The 20,952-nt window shown below is 49.8% G+C and overlaps 1 protein-coding gene across 3 annotated transcripts in view; it reads left to right on the forward strand.

Annotated features, from left to right (window-relative positions):
- scyl2 (SCY1 like pseudokinase 2) overlaps positions 1–20,952 on the forward strand; it is a 93,524-nt gene that overhangs the window by 36,928 nt on the left and 35,644 nt on the right. For all 3 annotated transcript variants that reach the window (XM_086009592.1, XM_086009591.1, XM_086009593.1), the window contains exon 5: positions 3,829–3,978. In XM_086009592.1, the coding sequence (XP_085865718.1) occupies positions 3,829–3,978 (150 nt within the window). The remainder of the gene's footprint in view (positions 1–3,828; positions 3,979–20,952) is intronic.

The raw sequence follows: 20,952 nt of genomic DNA on the forward strand, positions 1-20,952 counted from the left end.
GAACCTCACCTACAATAAGGAGAAATGTGTGTTTAACACCTCGCGCCTTGCCATCCTTGGCTGTGTAGTAGAGAACGGACTCATCGGCCCCGACCCCGAAAGAATGCGCCCCCTCATGGAGCTACCCCTCCCCCACTGCCCTAAGGCACTTAAGAGAACCTTGGGGCTCTTCGCCTACTATGCCCAATGGGTGCCCAATTATGCGGACAAAGCCAGACCCCTCATGAAGTCCACATCCTTCCCCCTCACGGAGGAAGCGTGCGCAGCCTTCTCCCTCATTAAGGGAGACATTGCCAAGGCCACTATGCACGCAGTGGATGAGTCCATCCCCTTCCAAGTCGAGAGCGATGCATCCGACTTCGCCCTAGCCGCCACCCTTAACCAGGAGGGGAGACCGGTGGCCTTCTTCTCAAGGACCCTACAGGGCCCTGAGATCCGACACTCGTCGGTCGAGAAGGAGGCCCAGGCGATTGTGGAGGCGGTACGACGCTGGAGGCACTACCTGGCAGGCAAACGATTTACCCTCCTTACCGACCAACGTTCGGTCGCTTTTATGTTTAATAACAAGCTGAGGGGCAAAATCAAGAATGACAAGATCTTGAGGTGGAGAATCGAGCTCTCCACCTACGATTATGATATCTTGTACCGGCCAGGTAAGCTGAACGAACCCCCCGATGCTCTGTCACGAATTACATGCGCCAGCGCGCAAAGTGATAGACTTCAGACCCTCCACAACGACCTCTGCCACCCCGGGGTCACCAGACTTTACCACTTCATTAAGGCCCGCAACCTGCCCTACTCCATCGAGGAGGTCAGGACCATAACCAGGAACTGCCAGACCTGTGCCGAGTGCAAACCGCACTTCTTTAGGCCGGACAGAGCAAGCCTGATCAAGGCCACCCGCCCCTTCGAGCGCCTGAGCATCGACTTTAAGGGGCCCCTCCCGTCCTCTGACCGTAATGTGTACTTCCTCAACATTGTTGATGAGTACTCCCGTTTCCCCTTTGCCTTCCCCTGCCCAGACATGACCAGTACCACGGTCATTAAATGCCTGAACGACCTCTTCGCCTTGTTCGGGTTCCCAAACTATATACATAGTGACCGGGGCTCCTCTTTCATGAGCGAGGAACTCCGTCAGTTCCTACTAGCGAGAGGTATTGCAGCAAGTAGGACCACCAGCTACAACCCCCGAGGGAACGGCCAGGTGGAAAGAGAGAACGCGACGGTATGGAAGGCCGTCCTCTTAGCCTTAAAGTCTAAGGGCCTCCCAACCTCCCGCTGGCAGGAAGTCCTCCCGACAGCGCTGCACTCCATCCGGTCACTACTTTGCACTGCCGTTAACGCCACCCCCCATGAACGAATGTTTGTTTTCCCCAGGAAGTCGACTACGGGAACCACTCCGGGGCCCGTCTTGCTGCGAAAGCACGTGAGGGCCCATAAAACAGACCCCCTGGTCGAGAGGGTGAACCTCCTGCACGCCAACCCCCAGTACGCCTACGTGGCTTACCCAGACGGGCGGGAGGACACTGTCTCCTTACGAGACCTCGCACCCTCGGGCACTCCGGAGACACCACCTTTACCCCCCCCCCACCACCCCCCCAATTCCAGCCCAGGTAGACAGCATGCCGGAACCCCACGAGCCTTCGCCGACCACGCAGACACCAGCACTAACACCGGATAATGCAGCACCGCCGCTGCGACGATCGGAGAGGCTTACGAGGCCTCCGGACAGACTGACATACCAGAACTGGTAGTACACTTCACCCCGCCGGACTCAAATCTAAACAAGGGGTGAATGTGGTAAACCACTTTTATCGTTACACTATAGTTATCACTGTTGTATTGTTATCACCGTTATCACTGTTGTATCACGATACGAGGTCGCCTCTTGTCGCGCTGTTATACCTGGGCTGACCACCTCCGACTCCGCCCATGGCTCCACCTACCTGCCCAGGTATAAAGGTAGTCGACTGGCTGGTATTCCTCCTTGTTGGACCCGATCACCCACGAGGGTGGGCTCTGTTATTTAGTCAATAAAAACCTTTAGTTACGTTCCTAACTCGTCGCCTTTTATTGGACGAATTGATAGGTATATCAACTCTCGTTTAAACAGCACCTAAATATCCGGAATTCTCTATTAGCTGGCAAAATTCTTACTCCGAAAACAACACCTCAATAACTGGCAATGTTGCCGAGTCCGAGTCTCCCGCGGTGGCCGAGTTAGTCAGTGGGGGTAGTTCTCCAAACTGCCACTACTCGGCTTCTTGGCGCTGTCGGAAGTCGGAACACCTCAATAACAGGAGTCTGACTCTCCCGCGCTGCCAGTAGTCTCTTCCGATCCGCCATTTTTCTGTTTACTGTATAAGTTTTGTTTTACTGTTAAGTAATTAAAGAGTTATGGATTACCCTCAACTGGCAGTACTGTACTTAATCAAGCATCTTCCACCACCCATTTAACACAACATTCTGTAGGTGAGTACCCAATTACTGTATACTGCACATTTCTTGATTTTTTTTTTGATTTGTTAAAAATAGCCTCAGTAGATAACCCTCTCTGTCATCCGGAATTTTTAATCAACCGGCAACATCCCGGTCCCGTCGGTGCCGGATACCAAAGAGTTTCCTGTACTTCTGAAGTGTAGTCACTGTTGTAATGTAGGAAACGCGGCAGCCAATTTGCACCCAGCAAGGTCCCACAGACAGCAATGTGATAATGATTGAATAATCTGTTTTTGTGACATTGTTTGAGGGATCAGTAGTGACTAGGACACCTGGTAGAACTCCCCTGCTCTTCTTCGAAATAGTGCCATTGGATCTTTGGTTTAACGTCTCACCTGAAAGATGGCACCTCCGACAGTGCAGCACTCCCTCAGTACTGCACCGGATTGTCAGCCTATAACTCATGCTTAAGTCTCTGGAGTGGGGCTTGAACCCATCACCTACTGGCTCCGAGCCGAGAGTGCTGCCACTGAGCCACGGCCACTGGTCGCAGAAAAGCAGAGAGTTTTGCTCAATGTTGTGTCCACTGTCAACACCACCTGAAACAGATTATCTGGTCTTTTGTCTCATTTAATATTTGTAGGTCCTCGCTGTGTTCACAGTCAGGTGTTCATTCGCTTGCACAACAACATTGACTGCACTTCAAATGAATTCATTGGCTATAAAGCACTTTCAGCCATTTCTGAAAGATTTGCTGAGGCACCAAGCAAGTACAAGTTCTTGCGTATTATAACAGAACAATTACAATTTAAAACAAAAGCACTGGATAAGTCTAGACTGGCTTCCCCTTGGGGCCTCCCCACAGCAGCAATCAGCACCGCCAAAACAGATAGGTTGGTCATTTACCTTATTGCTGTTTGTGCAACCTTGCAGTGAGCAGGTTGGCTGCCATGTTTGCCTACAAAACAACAGTGACTACACTTCAAAAATAATTAATTGGCTGTGAAGTGCTTTGGGATATCCTGAGGACATGAAAGGTGTTTTCGAACTGCTAATTCTTTCTTCCTATGTCCTTTGACTCTCCATGTTTGTGGTCCACACACTACGCCACCCTCTCAGTGTCACCCTCATAAGGCTTCTGCACCTTGTTTATCTCTGTTGTTCACCCTGTTGTTGCAACGCATCATAAAAATATCAGCTGATTATTATGTCAGGAGGCTTGCGTCCCGAGGTTTTCCCTTCTTCGGCAGTGCATTCCTCTGCTGTAGTTCTGTACATCCAATCTACCTGCATTTATGTAGCAAGTGACGGGGGCACTACCTTGCTTTAATCAAAATCATTTTAAAACAGCGCTGTGGAATAATAACATCACCCTCGTTTAATTTTCAGGTGTGTGAAGGCCTGTCCTTTTTGCACAGCAGTGTGAAAATGATTCACGGGAACCTGACGCCAGAGAATATCATTTTGAATAAAAGTGGCGCCTGGAAAATCATGGGTTTTGACTTTTGCATCTCTTCATCTAATCCCTCGGAGCAGGAGGTAAGGACAATTGAGTTATTCAACGGGCTGCTTCACTCCTATTTATAATTCTGACAGGATATTACTAAAAAGAGAGGCTGTTTTCCCCCTTACTGGATTTAAATAAAGAAGTTCAGAAGGTGAGCCCTCTTCATAAAGTATGAACGTCAAAGCCCTGATTGGTTCTGAAGATCATAAGTTGAATAGTTTATTTTCTGCCTAATGCTCTGTTCATATTATAGATGTCTTTTTTTAGGATTTGTGGCATTATCGGTGCGGTAGCATAGTGATTATGTAACTGGACTAGTAATCCAGAGGCCTGGACTAATGATCCCACCACGGCAGCTGTGGAATTTAAATTAAGTTAATTAAATAAATCTGAAAAGAAAGACAGACTTGCATTTATATAGCACCTTTCATGACCACTGGACATTTCAAAGTGCTTTACAGCCAATGAAGTACTTTGGAGTGTAGTCACTGTTGTAATGTAGGAATCTGTAATTAAAAAGCTAGTATCAGAAATCATGAAACTACCGGATTGTCATAAAGACCCATCTGGTTCACTACTCTCCTTTAGGGAAGGAAATCTGTCCCCCGGTCTGGCCTATATGTGACTCCAGACCCACAGCAATGTGATTGACTCTTAACTGCCCCATGCCACTCAGTTGTATGAAACCATTACAAGAAACTATAATAAGACTTCACCTCAAGGACTGCAGTGGTTCAAGAAGGCGGCTCACCACCTTCTCGAAGGGCAGTTAGCGATGGGCACATCAAAATGAATTTTTAAAAATGTCTTGGAGAGAGAAACTTGCAGGTCAGGATGTGGCCATTTTATAAACTTTTTTTGGTTCTCGAGACGTGGGTGACACTGGCAATGCTGCATTTATTGCCCCACCCCTGAGAAGGTGGTGGGGGCGCCACTAGAGAGGGCATTTTGGAGTCAACCTCCGATTGCGGGGCCGGAGCCACCTGTAGGCCAGACCAGGAAACATTGGCCGCTTCCCTTCCTTGAAAGACATTGGTGAACCAGTTGGATTTTTATGACAATCTGGTCATTCTTCTCGTCCTAGCCCATAAATTGCTCGACTTATTGAATTCAATTTCACTGTTTGCCATTGTGGAATTTGAACTCACGCTCTCTGGGTCGCTCGACGAGTGCTATGAGCACGAGGCTGCCGTACTTTGACCAGCTCTTCTCCCAACTTGTTTGGTTGTAATCTGGCACTGAAGTGGCAGTTGCAGGCAGCATGGGATCAAGGACAAAGGGCGGCTGTGAAGGGTGTAGGCTTGGGCAGAGGAGGGATGTGGGCTGGGCTAGGGGAGATTCCTGTGAGGATGTGGGCTGGGCTAGGGGAGAGTCCTGTGAGGATGTGGGCTGGGCTAGAGGAGAGTCCTGTGAGGGATGTGGGCTGGGCTAGGGGAGATTCCTGTGAGGATGTGGGCTGGGCTAGGGGAGATTCCTGTGAGGATGTGGGCTGGGCTAGGGGAGAGTCCTGTGAGGGATGTGGGCTGGGCTAGGGGAGATTCCTGTGAGGATGTGGGCTGGACTAGGGGAGATTCCTGTGAGGGATGTGGGCTGGGCTAGGGGAGATTCCTGTGAGGATGTGGGCTGGACTAGGGGAGATTCCTGTGAGGATGTGGGCTGGACTAGGGGAGATTCCTGTGAGGATGTGGGCTGGGGGAGATTCCTGTGAGGATGTGGGCTGGACTAGGGGAGATTCCTGTGAGGATGTGGGCTGGGGGAGAGTCCTGTGAGGATGTGGGCTGGGGGAGATTCCTGTGAGGATGTGGGCTGGACTAGGGGAGATTCCTGTGAGGATGTGGGCTGGGGGAGAGTCCTGTGAGGATGTGGGCTGGGCTAGGGGAGAGTCCTGTGAGGATGTGGGCTGGGCTAGGGGAGAGCCCTGTGAGGATGTGGGCTGGGCTAGGGGGAGATTCCTGTGAGGATGTGGGCTGGGCTAGGGGAGATTCCTGTGAGGATGTGGGCTGGGCTAGGGGAGATTCCTGTGAGGATGTGGGCTGGGCTAGGGGAGAGTCCTGTGAGGATGTGGGCTGGGCTAGGGGAGATTCCTGTGAGGATGTGGGCTGGGCTAGGGGGAGATTCCTGTGAGGATGTGGGCTGGGCTAGGGGGAGATTCCTGTGAGGATGTGGGCTGGGCTAGGGGAGATTCCTGTGAGGATGTGGGCTGGGCTAGGGGGAGATTCCTGTGAGGATGTGGGCTGGGCTAGGGGAGATTCCTGTGAGGATGTGGGCTGGGCTAGGGGAGAGTCCTGTGAGGATGTGGGCTGGGCTAGGGGAGAGTCCTGTGAGGATGTGGGCTGGGCTAGGGGAGATTCCTGTGAGGATGTGGGCTGGACTAGGGGAGATTCCTGTGAGGATGTGGGCTGGGGGAGATTCCTGTGAGGATGTGGGCTGGACTAGGGGAGATTCCTGTGAGGATGTGGGCTGGGGGAGAGTCCTGTGAGGATGTGGGCTGGGCTGGGGGAGAGTCCTGTGAGGATGTGGGCTGGGCTTGGGGAGAGCCCTGTGAGGATGTGGGCTGGGCTAGGGGGAGATTCCTGTGAGGATGTGGGCTGGGCTAGGGGAGATTCCTGTGAGGATGTGGGCTGGGCTAGGGGAGATTCCTGTGAGGATGTGGGCTGGGCTAGGGGAGAGTCCTGTGAGGATGTGGGCTGGGCTAGGGGAGAGTCCTGTGAGGATGTGGGCTGGGCTAGGGGAGAGTCCTGTGAGGATGTGGGCTGGACTAGGGGCGATTCCTGTGAGGATGTGGGCTGGACTAGGGGAGATTCCTGTGAGGATGTGGGCTGGGCTAGGGGAGAGTCCTGTGAGGGATGTGGGCTGGGCTAGGGGAGAGTCCTGTGAGGATGTGGGCTGGGCTAGGGGAGAGTCCTGTGAGGATGTGGGCTGGGCTAGGGGAGAGTCCTGTGAGGATGTGGGCTGGACTAGGGGCGATTCCTGTGAGGATGTGGGCTGGACTAGGGGAGATTCCTGTGAGGATGTGGGCTGGGCTAGGGGAGAGTCCTGTGAGGGATGTGGGCTGGGCTAGGGGAGATTCATGTGAGGATGTGGGCTGGATTAGGGGAGATTCCTGTGAGGGATGTGGACTAGGGGAGATTCCTGTGAGGGATGTGGGCTAGGGGAGATTCCTGTGAGGGATGTGGGCTGGGCTAGGGGGTGATTCCTAGTTTCCAGGTACATAGATCATTAAAATGTCATGAACAGGTACAGAAAATAATCAGAAAGGCTAATGGAATGCTGGCCTTTGTATCTAGAGGACTAGAATACAAGGGGGTAGAAGTTATGCTGCAGCTGTACAAAACCCTGGTTGGACCATACCTGGAGTACTGAGAGCAATTCTGGGCATCACACCTTAGGAAGGATATACTGGTCTTGGAGGAAGTGCAGCAAAGGTTTACCAGAATGATACCCGGACTTCAAGGGTTAAGTTACGAGGAGAGATTACACAAACTATGATGGTATTCCCTGGAACTTTGAAGGTTAAGCAGTGATTTGATAGATTTTTGTTAACCAGAGGTATGAAGGGATATGGGCCAAAGGCGGGTATATAGAATTAGGTCGCAGGTCAGCCATGATCTAATTGAATGGCGGAACAGGCTCGAGAGGCTAAATAGCTTCCTCCTGTTCCTATGGATGGAGGAATATGTGTGAGGGATTGGGTTTGATGGAGGCATGTGTATGAGGGACGTTGGTTCGAGTGGAGGAGTATGGGTGAGGGGTGTGGGCTGGGCTAAGGGAAGTTGCAGCTCTCTGCTACTGCTTCAATCAGAAAGCCTTCAGCTAGGCGCTCGTCCCCACATCTTCTACTTCACCCAGCTCTTCTTCCACTTCCCCTACCTCTTCTCCCCTCACTGCATTGTCTTTGGTTTTGTCTCGGTGAAGCACCTTTGGGTGTTTTATCATGTTGAAGGTGCTATATAAATGCTAACTGTTGTTGAGGGGCGTGGGCGGTCGAGGGACAGGTACTTTGAAGGTCGTTGTAGCTGGTCAGTGTATAGTAAATAAACCCTTTTTGTTTCTTGGATCATCAGTTTGATGTTAACAGAATCCCCACAGTGCAGATAGAGGCCATTTCGGCCCATCGAGCCTGCACCGACACATATCCCACCCTATCCCCGTAACCCCACGTATTTAATCCCCTAACACTAAGGGTCAATTTATCACAGCCAAATCAACCTAACCCGCACATCTTTGGACTGTGGGAGGAAACCGGAGCACCCGGAGGAAACCCACGCAGACACAGGGAGAATGTGCAAACTCCACACAGACAGTCGCCCGAGGCCGGATTTGAACCCGGGTCCCTGGCGCTGTGAGGCAACAGTGCTAACCACTATGCCACCGTGCCTTGCAGGAAACGTAAAAACTGACTGTAAAAGCTGCTATAGATATGTGAAGAGAAAAAGATTGGTGAAGTCAAGCGTAGGTCCCTTGCAGTCAGAATCAGGGGAATTTATAATGGGGAACAAAGAAATGGCAGACCAATTAAATACATACTTTGGTTCTGCCTTTGCAAAGGAGGACACAAATAACCTCCCAGAGATGTCGGGGAACATAGGGTCTAATGAGAGGGAGGAACTGAATGAAATCAGTATTTGTAGGGAAATGGTAAGGAAATTGATGGGATTGAAGACCAATAAATCCCCAGGGCCTGATAATCTACATCCTAGGGTACTTACGGAAGTGGCCCTAGAAATAGTAGATGCATTGCTGGTCATCTTCCAAAATTCTATAGATTCTGGAACAGTTCCCATGGATTGGAGGGTAGCTAATGTTACCCCACTATTCAAAAAAGGTGGTAGAGAGAAAACGGGGAATTATAGACCGGTAAGCCTGACATCGGGAGTGGGGAAAATGCTACAGTCCATTATAAAAGATGTAATAGCAGAGCACTTGGAAAACAGTGACCGGATCGGACAAAGTCAACATGGATTTACAAAAGGTAAATCGTGCTTGTCTAATCTACTGGAAATTTTTGAGGATGTAACTGGTAGAATAGATAACGGAGAACCAGTGGATGTAGTGTATTTGGACTTTCAGAAGGCTTTCGATAAGGTCCCGCATAAGAGATTAGCGTGTAAAGTTAAAGCACATGGGATTGGGGGCAAGGTACTGACTTGGATAGAGAACTGGCTGGCAGACAGGAAGCAACGAGTTGGAATAAACGGGTCTTTTTCCGAGTGGCAGGCAGTGACTAATGGGGTGCCGCAGGGATTGGTGCTAGGACCCCAGCTATTCACAATATATATTAATGATCTAGACGAGGGAACTAGATGTAATATCTCCAAGTTTGCAGACGACACAAAGCTGGGTGGGCGTGTGTGCTGTGAAGAGGATGCCGAGAAACTCCAGTATGATTTGGACAGGTTGGGTGATTGGGCAAATATATGGCAGATGCAGTATGATGTGGATAAATGCGAGGTTATCCACTTTGGTGGCAAAAACAGGAAGGCAGATTATTATCTGAATGGCAATAGATTGGGAGAAGGGGTAGTGCAACGAGACCTGGGAGTCCTTGTGCACCAGTCGCATAGAAACATAGAAGATAGGAGCAGGAGTAGGCCATTCGGCCCTTCGAGCCTGCTCCGCCATTCAATGCGATCATGGCTGATCATCCAAATTCAGTACCCGGTCCCTGCTTTCTCCCCATACCCCTTGATCCCTTTAGCCTTAAGAAATATATCCAACTCCTTCTTGAATATATTTAATGAATTGGCCTCTACTGCCTTCTGTGGTAGAGAATTCCACAGGTTCACCACTCTCTGGGTGAAGAAATTCCTCCTCATTTCTGTCCTAAATGGCTTACCCCTTATCCTTAGACTGTGACTCCTGGTTCTGGACTCCACGACCATCGGGAACATCCTTCCTGCATCTAGTCCGTCCAGTCCTGTCAGAATTTTATAAGTTTCAATGAGCTCCCCTCTCATTCTTCTAAACTCCAGCGAGTATAAGCCCAATCGACCCAATCTCTCCCCATACGTCATTCCTGCCATCCCAGGTATCAGCCTGGTGAATCTTTGCTGGACTCCTTCCATGGCAAGAACATCCTTCCTCAGATAAGGCGACCAAACTGCACACAATACTCAAGGTGTGGTCTCACCAAGGCCCTGCACAACTGCAGCAAGACATCCTTGTTCCTGTACTCAAACTCTCTCGCTACGAAGGCCAACATACCATTTGCCTTCTTAACCGCCTGCTGCACCTGCATGCTTACCTTCAGCGACTGGTGCACAAGGACACCCAGGTCTCGTTGCACTTCCCCTTCTCCCAATCTATTGACATTCGGATAATAATCTGCCTTCCTGTTTTTGCCACCAAAGTGGATAACCTCACATTTATCCACGTTATATTGCATCTGCCATGCTTCTGCCCAATCACCCAACCTGTCCAAATCATCCTGGAATTTCTCTGCATCCTCCTCACAGCACACACGCCCACCCAGCTTTGTGTCGTCTGCAAACTTGGAGATATTACATCTAGTTCCCTTGTCCAGATCATTAATATATATTGTGAATAGCTGGGGTCCAAGGACCGATCCCTGCGGTACCCCACTAGTCACTGCCTGCCACTTGGAAAAACACCCGTTTATTCCAACTCTTTGCTTCCTGTCTGCGAACCACTTCTCTATCCAAGTCAATACCTTGCCCCCAATCCCATGTGCCTTAACTTTACACGCTAATGGCTTATGCGGGACCTTATCGAAAGCCTTCTGAAAGTCCAAATACACCACATCCACTGGTTCTCCCTTATCTATTTTAGCAGTTACATCCTCAAAAAATTCCAGTAGATTAGTCAAGCATGATTTACCTTTTGTAAATCCATGTTGACTTTGTCCGATCCTGTCACTGTTTTCGAAGTGCTCTGCTATTACATCTTTTATAATGGACTCCAGCATTTTCCCCACTACCGATGTCAGGCTTACCATCGCTGAAGGTAAGCATGCAGGTGCAGCAGGCAGTTAAGAAGGCAAATGGTTTGTTGGCCTTCGTAGCGAGAGGATTCGAGTACAGGAACAAGGATGTCTTGCTGCAGTTGTACAGGGCCTTGGTGCGACCACACCTTGAGTATTGTGTGCCGTTTTGGTCACCTTATCTGAGGAAGGATGTTCTTGCCATGGAGGGAGTGTAGCGAAGATTCACCAGACTGATGCCTGGGATGGGAGGAATGACGTATGAGGAGAGATTGGGTCGATTGGGCTTATACTCGCTGGAGTTTAGAAGAATGAGAGGGGATCTCATTGAAACTTATAAAATTCTAACAGGACTAGATGCAGGAAGGATGTTCCCGATGGCGGGGGAGTCCAGAACCAGGGGTCACAGTCTAAAGATAAGGGGTAAGCCATTTAGGACAGAGATGAGGAGGAATTTCTTCACCCAGAGAGTGGTGAACCTGTGGAATTCTCTACCACAGAAGGCAGTTGAGGCCAATTCATTAAATATATTCAAGAAGGCGTTAGATATATTTCTTAAGGCTAAAGGGATCAAGGGATATGGTGAGAAGGCAGGGACAGGGTACTGAGTTTGGATGATCAGCCATGATCTCATTGAATGACGGAGCAGGCATGAGGGGCCGAATGGCCTACTCCTGCTCCTATCTTCTATGTTTCTGTGTTACCGAGAGACTGTGGCCCAGTAGGGTAAAGCACCACGCTTTCACTTCTGGGACCAGCATTTTGAAGCAACCCAGACAAATGAGTTCGAAGTTCTTGAATTCCTAGTTACTGTGACTCCATGAAATCGGACTCTCCATAACTCGGCACCATTTGGGCATAAATTGTCTGTCTCCGAGGCAGTGGTTGATAAATAGAATGTTGCTTTGCTCTGAGTGATCGATTACGGGTGAGGCTAAGAGCAGTCTTTTGAGCAGAGCAGACTTTCCCACTGACCCTATTTGTTTGTTGATCTGGGCATCATTGAGACGTGTATCAATGAACGCAGAATTCAGTGATTGTTATCTGTTTTCTTTGAGATTTTCCTTATACAGCACGATATTACACAAGGTGGAAAAGGCACGGTTAAACTTCATGTAACCTTGGCAAACCTCTGTCATGCATTTGGGGAGGGCTAACAAGGCAAGGGAATACACTGTAAGTGGTAGGACATTGAGAACTGCAGAATATCAGAGGGACCTTGGAGTGCATGTCCACAGATCCCTGAAGGTAGCAGGACAGGTAGATAAGGTGGTTAAGAAGACATACGGGATACTTGCCTTTATTAGCCGAGGCATAGAATATAAGAGCAGGGAGGTTATGCTTGAACTGTGTAAAACATTAGTTAGGCCGCAGCCAGAATATTGCGTGCAGTTCTGGTCACATTATAGGAAGGATGTGATTGCACTGGAGGGGGTGCAGAGGAGATTTATGAGGATGTTGTCTGGGCTGGGGAATTTTAGCTGTGAGGAAAGATTGGATAGGCTTGGCGTTGTCTTCACTGGAACAGAGGAGGCTGAGGGGAGACCTAATTGAGGTGTATAAAATTATGAGGGGCCTAGATAGAGTGGATAGGAAGGACCTATTTCCCTTTGCAGAAGGGTCAATAACCAGGGGGCCAGAGGTTTAGAGGGGATTTAAGGAGAAATGCTTTTCACCCAGAGGGTGGTGGGGGTCTGGAACTCACTGCCTGAAAGGGTGGTAGAGGCAGAGACCCTCAGCACATTTAAAAAGTACTTGGATATGCACTTGACGTGCCGTAACCTACAGGGCTATGGACCAAGTGCTGGAAAGTGGGATTCAGGTGGATAGCTCTTTGTCGGCCGGCACGGACAAGATGGGCCGAATGGCCTCCTTCTGTGCTGTAAACTTCTATGATATAAGGTGTAATGTATATACCTTTAAGGGGGGAACTACTTTTTACAGCTCATGTATACTGTAGTACCGGCAGTGACCACACCTGTATATAGCACTGAGTAGTAATCTGTACAGTTCAGTTCCAGAGTGAGCCACGTTGAGTAAACACCTGTTGTACCGTTCTCCTGCAGTCTTGTGTCTTACTACTGACGGACACAACATTGGCGACGAGGCAAATTCGATCCTACCTGCAACTCTGCATCGCCTCCCAGGGATTCGTTCCTGGAGACCAATAGATTGGAGGTCAAGGCCAGAGACATGGGCGTCGACCACGGGCAACCGCCCAGTCATCCAGCAGAGACTCGAGAATTGCGGGGGAGGCTGTTGAGAGCCAGGCTTGGCTTTCCAGTCACGGTGGTCCAGCGAAACGGGCTGGCAACAGGTAGTGCGCAGACCCTTCCCGGACAGCGGCGGGCTAGAGCCCGACCGAGCGGCACAGCAAAGGGCCGAGCAGCGTCGACGGGAGAGAGAGAGAGAGAGGGCAGAGCGCACAGGGCGCAGCCGGTGTTCAGGGGCCGAGCAGCGTCAAGGAGAGGGAGAGAGACGCGCAGAAACCCGCGAGGTGCCGCCATTGCCACGAGGACTGCCGAGAGCGGCGTTGGCAGCAGCGCAGGAGAAGCGTGCGAAACCTACAGGGCGCCGCCATTGCCACGAGGACCGCCGAGAGCGGCGTTGGCAGCAGCGGGGGAGGAAGGAAAGCGCGGGAGACGCCATTTTAAACCACACCCAAAATGCCGAAGAGTGGCAGTATCACTGCATTTGACAATGAAGTCGAAGATTGGACTACATATGTCGAACGAATAGAGGTATACTGCAAGGCAAATGAGGTGTCAGATGACAAGAAAGCGCCGGTATTGTTAAATTTAATGGGTGCAAAGACGTATGGCTTATTACGAAATCTAGTAACCCCAGCGAAGCCAGTGGAAAAGAGTTTTGGAGACATAGTGACGATACTACAGGAACATTTAAACCCCACACCGCTGCTGATAGCAGAAAGATTCAAGTTTCACAAACGGAACCAGCATAAGGATGAAAGCAATGCTGAATATTTAACAGAACTGCGCAAACTATCGAAACACTGCCAGTTTGGAGCGGGACTAACAGATACCTTAAGGGACAAGTTTGTGTGTGGGCTTCAAAGTGAAGGAACCCAGAAACGGCTTTTATCTGAAAAAGACCTTACGCTGGACAAGGCTTTTCAGCATTGCGGTATCATATGAAGCAGCAGCACAGGGCGCTGCAGAGATACAACAGAGACCGCAAGAATATGGCACAAACGAAATGTCATACAGAACAGAGAAGTGCTATTGCTGCGGCAGAACAACACAAGACCAGAATGATTGCTGGTTCAAAGACAAAGTGTGCAGACAGTGTGGAAAAGTAGGACACATAGCACGAGTCTGCAGGTCGGGAAAGAAAACCAGCAATAAGAAATCTCCAAAAGAAAAGTACAAGAAGGTACATAAGGTGACGGAGAATAGTTCAGATGAACAAAAGAGTGATACTGACTCCGAAAGCAGGGAGCTGAGTTGTCTGAAACTACATAATGTGATCAAAACGGAGGATCACCGAACCATTTGGGTCACTCTCAAGATAGCAGGAGTCCAGGTAAAAATGGAATTGGACACAGGATCAGCCCTAACAGTCATAAACCGACGGGACTACGAACGGCTATTCTCACACATACCCTTGAGAGACACAAAAATTATTTTGAAGACGTACACGGGGCAAAAAGTCTACCCCAAAGGAAAAATAAGGGTGAACGTTATATATAACGGTAAGGAAACACCAAAACTAGACCTGTATGTATTGCAAGATGGAGGACCACCATTACTGGGACGTGAATGGATCCGGAAAATACAGCTGGATTGGCATTCCATACACGCACTGACTGTGGCTGCCAAAAAGGATGATGACGTCACACCTGGGCGACGCAAAGATCCTAACCGACGCGCAAGAAGTGTTCCAGCAAGGACTCGGAACACTAAAAGGCATGACAGCAACAATTAAAATCGAAGAAAACGCAAGCCCAAAATTTTTTAAGGCCAGACCAGTACCTTATGTGATCTGCCCAGCCGTCGAAGCAGAGATGGAGAGCTTGGAACGTTCAGGAGTACTGTCCAAGGTAGACTGGAGCGAGTGGGCTACACCCATCGTCCCTGTGATGAAAAAGTCGTTGAGCAGCACGCCTGGGGAACCAAGGAAGGTTCGCATCTGTGGGGACTTTAAGGTAACAGTGAACCCAGTCCTTCACACCGTGCAATATCCACTTCCGCGGATTGAAGATATTTTCGCCTCGCTATCTGGAGGGAAACGCTTCACTAAGATTGATCTGGCCCAGGCGTATCTGCAAATGGAGGTAGAAGAAGCATCAAAAAAATACCTCACAATCAACACCCATAAAGGTCTCTACCAATACAACTGGCTGGTATTCGGGGTAGCATCAGCTCCGGTTATTTGGCAAAGGGCAATGGAACAAGTCCTGCAAGGGATCCCAGGGACCCAGTGTTATTTGGACGACATCCTGGTCACGGGCGAAAATGACAGTGATTACCTCGCCAACCTGGAGCAGGTGCTCACTAGATTGAAGGAATATGGGCTCCGAGCTAACCGCCCCAAATGCGAGTTTTTAAAAAAAACAGATCTCGTATTGTGGCCACGTTATCGATAAAGAGGGGTTACATAAGTCCCCAGAAAAGATTGAAGCAGTAGTCAAGGCTCCAGCACCGGAAAACGTGTCACAACTGAGGTCGTTCCTCAGGCTGGTAAACTACTACCATAAGTTCTTGCCAAATTTGTCTACAATACTACACCCACTGAACACCCTACTGCAAACTGGAGTGCCATGGAAGTGGAGTGACGAATGTAAACGAGCTTTCCAGAAGAGCAAAACACTAATCACATCGAAAGAGGTATTGGCCCATTTCAACCCAGCACTACCAATTCGGTTGGCGTGTGATGCGTCACCCTACGGCATTGGAGCGGTGCTGTCACACAAATTCTCGGACGGCTTAGAGAGGCCAATAGCCTTTGCGTCACGATCACTAACCTCAGCCAAGCGTAACTACGCCCAGATTGACAGGGAGGCCCTCAGCCTAGTGTGGGGAGTGGAAAAGTTCAATCACTATCTGCACAGGCAGAAATTCACCTTGCTGACTGACCACCAGCCTCTTGTCTCCATTTTTAATCCGAAGAAGGGCGTTCCGGTGATGACTGCGCAACGACTACAAAGATGGTCACTCTTTCTAGGGGCGCACCACTATGAGATTGAATATAAGGGCACGAAACAGCATGGAAATGCTGATGGGCTATCACGCCTGCCACTGCCTACTGCGGAGGAAGCACCAGCAGTGCATCCTGTCGAAATATTTCATTCAACTATAGTTGAATACCTACCGGTAACTAATGCTCATATAGAAAAGGAGACCCAAAATGACCCGACACTGTCTCGGGTATATGATTTGACGGTGAAGGGATGGCCAGCACATGGCGACTCACTGTTGCCAGCATTCTCGACAAGAAGGGAACAGCTGTCAGTGTGCCGGGGGACCTTGATGTGTGGATCCCGAGTGGTGATTCCACCCAAGTTAAGGGATAGAGTGCTCAATGAGCTTCATGAGGGTCATCTGGGAGGGGTAAAAATGAAAAGCCTTGCCAGGGCTTATGTGTGGTGGCCGGGAATCGATAAACAAATCGAGGACCTGACCAAGAGCTGCTCAGGATGCCAGAAAGTCCAAAATGCACCACCACATGCCGCTCTACACCCATGGGAGTGGCCCTCATCTCCATGGCAACGGGTGCATATTGATTTTGCTGGTCCATTCATGGACTCAATGTTTTTAATAGCCGTGGATGCGCACTCGAAATGGTCTGAGGTGATCAAAATGTCCTCCACCACCACGGAGAAAACTATTGCAGTCTTACGGACCATTTTTGCCAGGAACGGCTTGCCAGAACAGATTTGCTCCGATAACAGACCACAGTTTGTGTCCGAAGAGTTCCGGAGGTTTATGAAGAAGAATGGGGTAAGGCATTACACATCCGCCCCGTATCATCCAGCCACAAATGGATTGGCTGAGAGGTTCGTACAAACCTTTAAGAAGGCAATAAAGGCTATGTACAATGACAACATTCCGCTGCAGCATAAGGTGGACAATTTCCTGTTCGCCTACCGGAATGCGACACATGCAGTCACCAACCAGGCCCCAGCCATGATGTTCTTTAACCGAAGGTTAAGATCTCTCCTGGATTTGCTCAGACCAAACGTACGAAGAGATGTTGAGAGTAAGCAATTCCAGCACATCCATGAGAAGCCAACAAGGAGCTTCAATGTAGGGCAACCAGTCTTGGACCGCGACTACCGAACAGAAAAATAGCAGCCAGGAACGATATGCACACGGCGGGGCCCACTAATGTACACAGTGGACGTTGGGGAGAACATCGTGAGATGCCATGCTGACCAGATCCTAGAGTCACAGGAACAAGTCAACCCCATGCCTCACCCATACGTACCTGGTGAGGAACCCGACGTACAGGTCGCATCTACCCCAGAAACAGTAGCATCGGAAGCTGATGACCCAACCGACGACAGGGTGCCAGAATCGCCTCCGCACCAAGAGCGAGACACTCGGGAAAGGCGCTATCCAGAAAAGATCAGGAAGCCTCCCCAAAGACTGAATATATAAATGGACTATTTTCTGCTAACGTTGTATGTTAAAAGTGTTAATTGTAATTAGTTTGAGATTTAATTGTTAAATGAGTGTTATGGTACTGTTAATCTAAAAGGGGAGGAATTGTAATGTGTATATACCTTTTAAGGGGGGAACTACTTTTTACAGCTCATGTATACTGTAGTACCGGCAGTGACCACACCTGCATATAGCACTGAGTAGTAATCTGTACAACAGAAAATGCTGGAAAAACTCAGCAGGTCAGGCAACATCTGTGGAGAGAAATTTGAGTTGACGTTTCGGGTTGGACCCTTCTTCAAAACTGGAAAGAAAAGAAACTAGATCGGAGGCAGGGCTGCGATCAGACAAAAGAATAAAAGAAACAAAAGAAGTAAAAGAGATTAGAAGCTAGACGAGATGGTAATAGGCTGGGATTAGGTGTAAAGTGTACTGGCAGGGCAAAAGATAGCTGCCAGGTGTGAGAGAGAAACAAAAGGAAAGGGGGGGGGGGGGGGAAAGGAGTGGAACAATTACAAGAGAAAATGAAATGGGGGCCGAGCTTATGATCTGAAATTGTTGAACTCGATATTGAGTCCGGAAGGCTGCAGACTGCCTAATCGGAAGATGAGGTGCTGTTCCTCGAGTTTACGTTGAGCTTCCGTGGAACAATACAAGAGGCCAAGGACGGTGAGGTCCGAGTGGGAATGGAGCGGTGAATTAAAATGACAGGCGACCGGAAGCTCGGGGTCACCCTTACGGACTGAACGGAGGTGTTCCGCAAAGCGGTCACCCAATCTGCGTTTGGTCTCCCCAATGTAGAGGAGACCGCATCGTGAGCAGCGAATACAGTATACTAGATTGCGAGAAGTACAAGTAAATCGCTGTTTCACCTGGAAGGGGTGTTTGGGGCCCTGGACAGTGGGAAGGGGGGAGGTATAGGGGCAGGTGTTACATCTCCTCCGCTTGCACGGGAAGGTGCCAGGCGAAGAGGAAGGGCTGTTTGGGGTGATAGAGGAGTGGACTAGGGTGTCTCGGAGGGAGCGGTCCCTGCGGAATGCTGAAAGGGGAGGGGAGGGGAAGATACGTTTGGTGGTGGGATCACTTTGGAGGTAGCGGAAATGCCGGAGGATGATCCGTTGAATGTGGAGGCTGGTGGGGTGAAAGGTGAGGACAAGGGGAACCCTATCGTGGTTCCGGCAGGGAGGGGCAGGGGTGAGGGCAGAAGTGCGGGAGATAGAACGGACACGGTCGAGGGCAGTGTCAACCACAGTAGAGGGGAATCCTCGGTTGCGGAAAAAGGAAGACATGTCTGAAGCACTGGTGTGGAAGGTGGCGTCGTCGGAGCAGATACGGCGGAGGCGGAGAAACTGGGAGAATGGAATAGAGTCCTTACAGGAAGCGGGGTGGGAGGAAGTGTAGTCCAGGTAGCTGTGGGAGTCAGTGGGCTTGTAGTAAATATTGGTCGATAACCTATCCCCAGAGATGGAGACGGAGAAGTCGAGGAAGGGAAGGGAAGAGTCCGAGATGGACCATGTGAAGGTGAGGGAAGGGTGGAAATTGGAGGCAAAGTGAATGAAATTGTCAAGTTCGGGGCGAGAGCAGGAAACGGCACCGATACAGTCATCAATGTATCGGAAAAAGAGGTGAGGGAGGGGACCCGAGTAGGACTGGAACAAAGATTGTTCCACATAGCCCACGAAAAGGCAGGCATAGCTAGGACCCATGCGGGTACCCATGGCAACACCTTTGATTTGGAGGAAATGAGTGGAGTTAAAGGAGAAGTTGTTCAATGTGAGAACAAGTTCAGCCAGGCGGAGGAGGGTCGTGGTGGATGGGGACTGGTCGGGCCTCTGTTCAAGGAAGAAGCGGAGCGCCCTCAAGGCCATCCGGGTGGGGGATGGAGGTGTAGAGGGATTGTACGTCCATGGTGAAAAGGAAGTGGTTGGGGCCAGGAAACTGGAAACTGTTAAAGTGGCGGAGGGCGTCCGAAGAGTCGCGGATGTAGGTGGGAAGAGACTGGACAAGGGGAGAAAAGATAGAGTCGAGATAGGAAGAGATAAGTTCTGTAGGGCAAGAACAGGCTGAAACGATGGGTCTACCAGGGCAGTCCTGTTTGTGGATCTTGGGAAGGAGGTAGAAGCGGGCTGTGCGGGGTTGGGGAACTATGAGGTTGGTGGCAGCAGGGGGAAGATCTCCAGAGGAGATGAGGTCAGTGACAGTCTTGGAAACGGTGGTTTGATGTTCGGTAGTGGGGTCATGGTCCAGGTGGAGGTAGGAGGAGGTGTCGGAGAGTTGGCGTTCAGCTTCCGCTAGGTAGAGGTCAGTACGCCAAACAACAACAGCACCACCCTTGTCAGCGGGTTTAATGACAATGTCAGGGTTGGATCTAAGAGAATGGAGTGCTGCACGTTCAGAGGGAGGTAGGTTGGAGTGAGTGAGGGGAGCAGAGAAATGGAGACGGCCGATGTCACGGCGGCAGTTAGCGATGAAAAGATCTAGAGAGGGTAAGAGGCCAGGGGGAGGGGTCCAGGTAGAACGGGAATTCTGCAAGCGGGAGAAAGGGTCAGTTGTGCGGGGGGAAGACTCCTGGCCAGTGAAGTGGGCACGGAGACGAAGGAAGTAATCTGTACAGTTCAGTTCCAGAGTGAGCCACGTTGAGTAAACACCTGTTGTACCGTTCTCCTGCAGTCTTGTGTCTTACCTTATGTTGTGTCTGTCAGTAGTAAGTACAGTTGCAGGAGGTCTTAAGGCCAATTAGGTCATCCTTTCATAGAAACCGACTGCTCCACCATCACAGCATCTACCTGCTTCCAGAATGCTTCCACTTCTCTACTCAGAGACCATTCCAGGTATTGACCACTCTTTGTGTGAAGAAGTTCCCTCTGACATCAGTCCCAAGCTTGTCTTTTACCAATTTGTACCTTTGTCCCCCTATTTTGAAGTCACGTTTTAAGAAGAGCATTTAGTTTAACTGAGAGCTTTAAAAGATATACGACACGCAGCCATGACGGGATGCAATTTCTTCGTCAGATGATTCCGATTATAGCTGTGTCACTTGATTGTAGGCTCTGTGAATCGCTTGTTTTAACAGGGAAATGGTGACCCCAAAGAGGAACTAGAGCCTGTGGCAAAATCGTATTTTTTCAACTGCGTCACTCTCCCTTCCATTAATTGTTGTGATATTTTCCCCATAGCTTTTCCTTTGTATTCTGCCGTGCACAGCCTGGTGATTTTTTGAGGGGTTGGGGGGGGGTGGGGCGGGCGGGGCATGAGGTCATTCCTTGCTCCATATTATGGCTAAATTATTATATTGAGAAACTGATAGGTTCCTGTTGTATTTCCCCAGGCTCCGATGAAGGAGCAATATTGATTAAGTGGGCTCCTGTAGTTATGCTACTGATTTGTAAGTAAATCGTGAGCATATTTCATCGCTATGACATTTCCTGTGACAGCTGCTGCAT

This window comes from Somniosus microcephalus, chromosome 16 (assembly GCF_052327205.1).
Source record: "Somniosus microcephalus isolate GS21.2 chromosome 16, FLI_Smic_1.0, whole genome shotgun sequence".
Taxonomy (NCBI): Eukaryota; Metazoa; Chordata; class Chondrichthyes; order Squaliformes; family Somniosidae; genus Somniosus; species Somniosus microcephalus.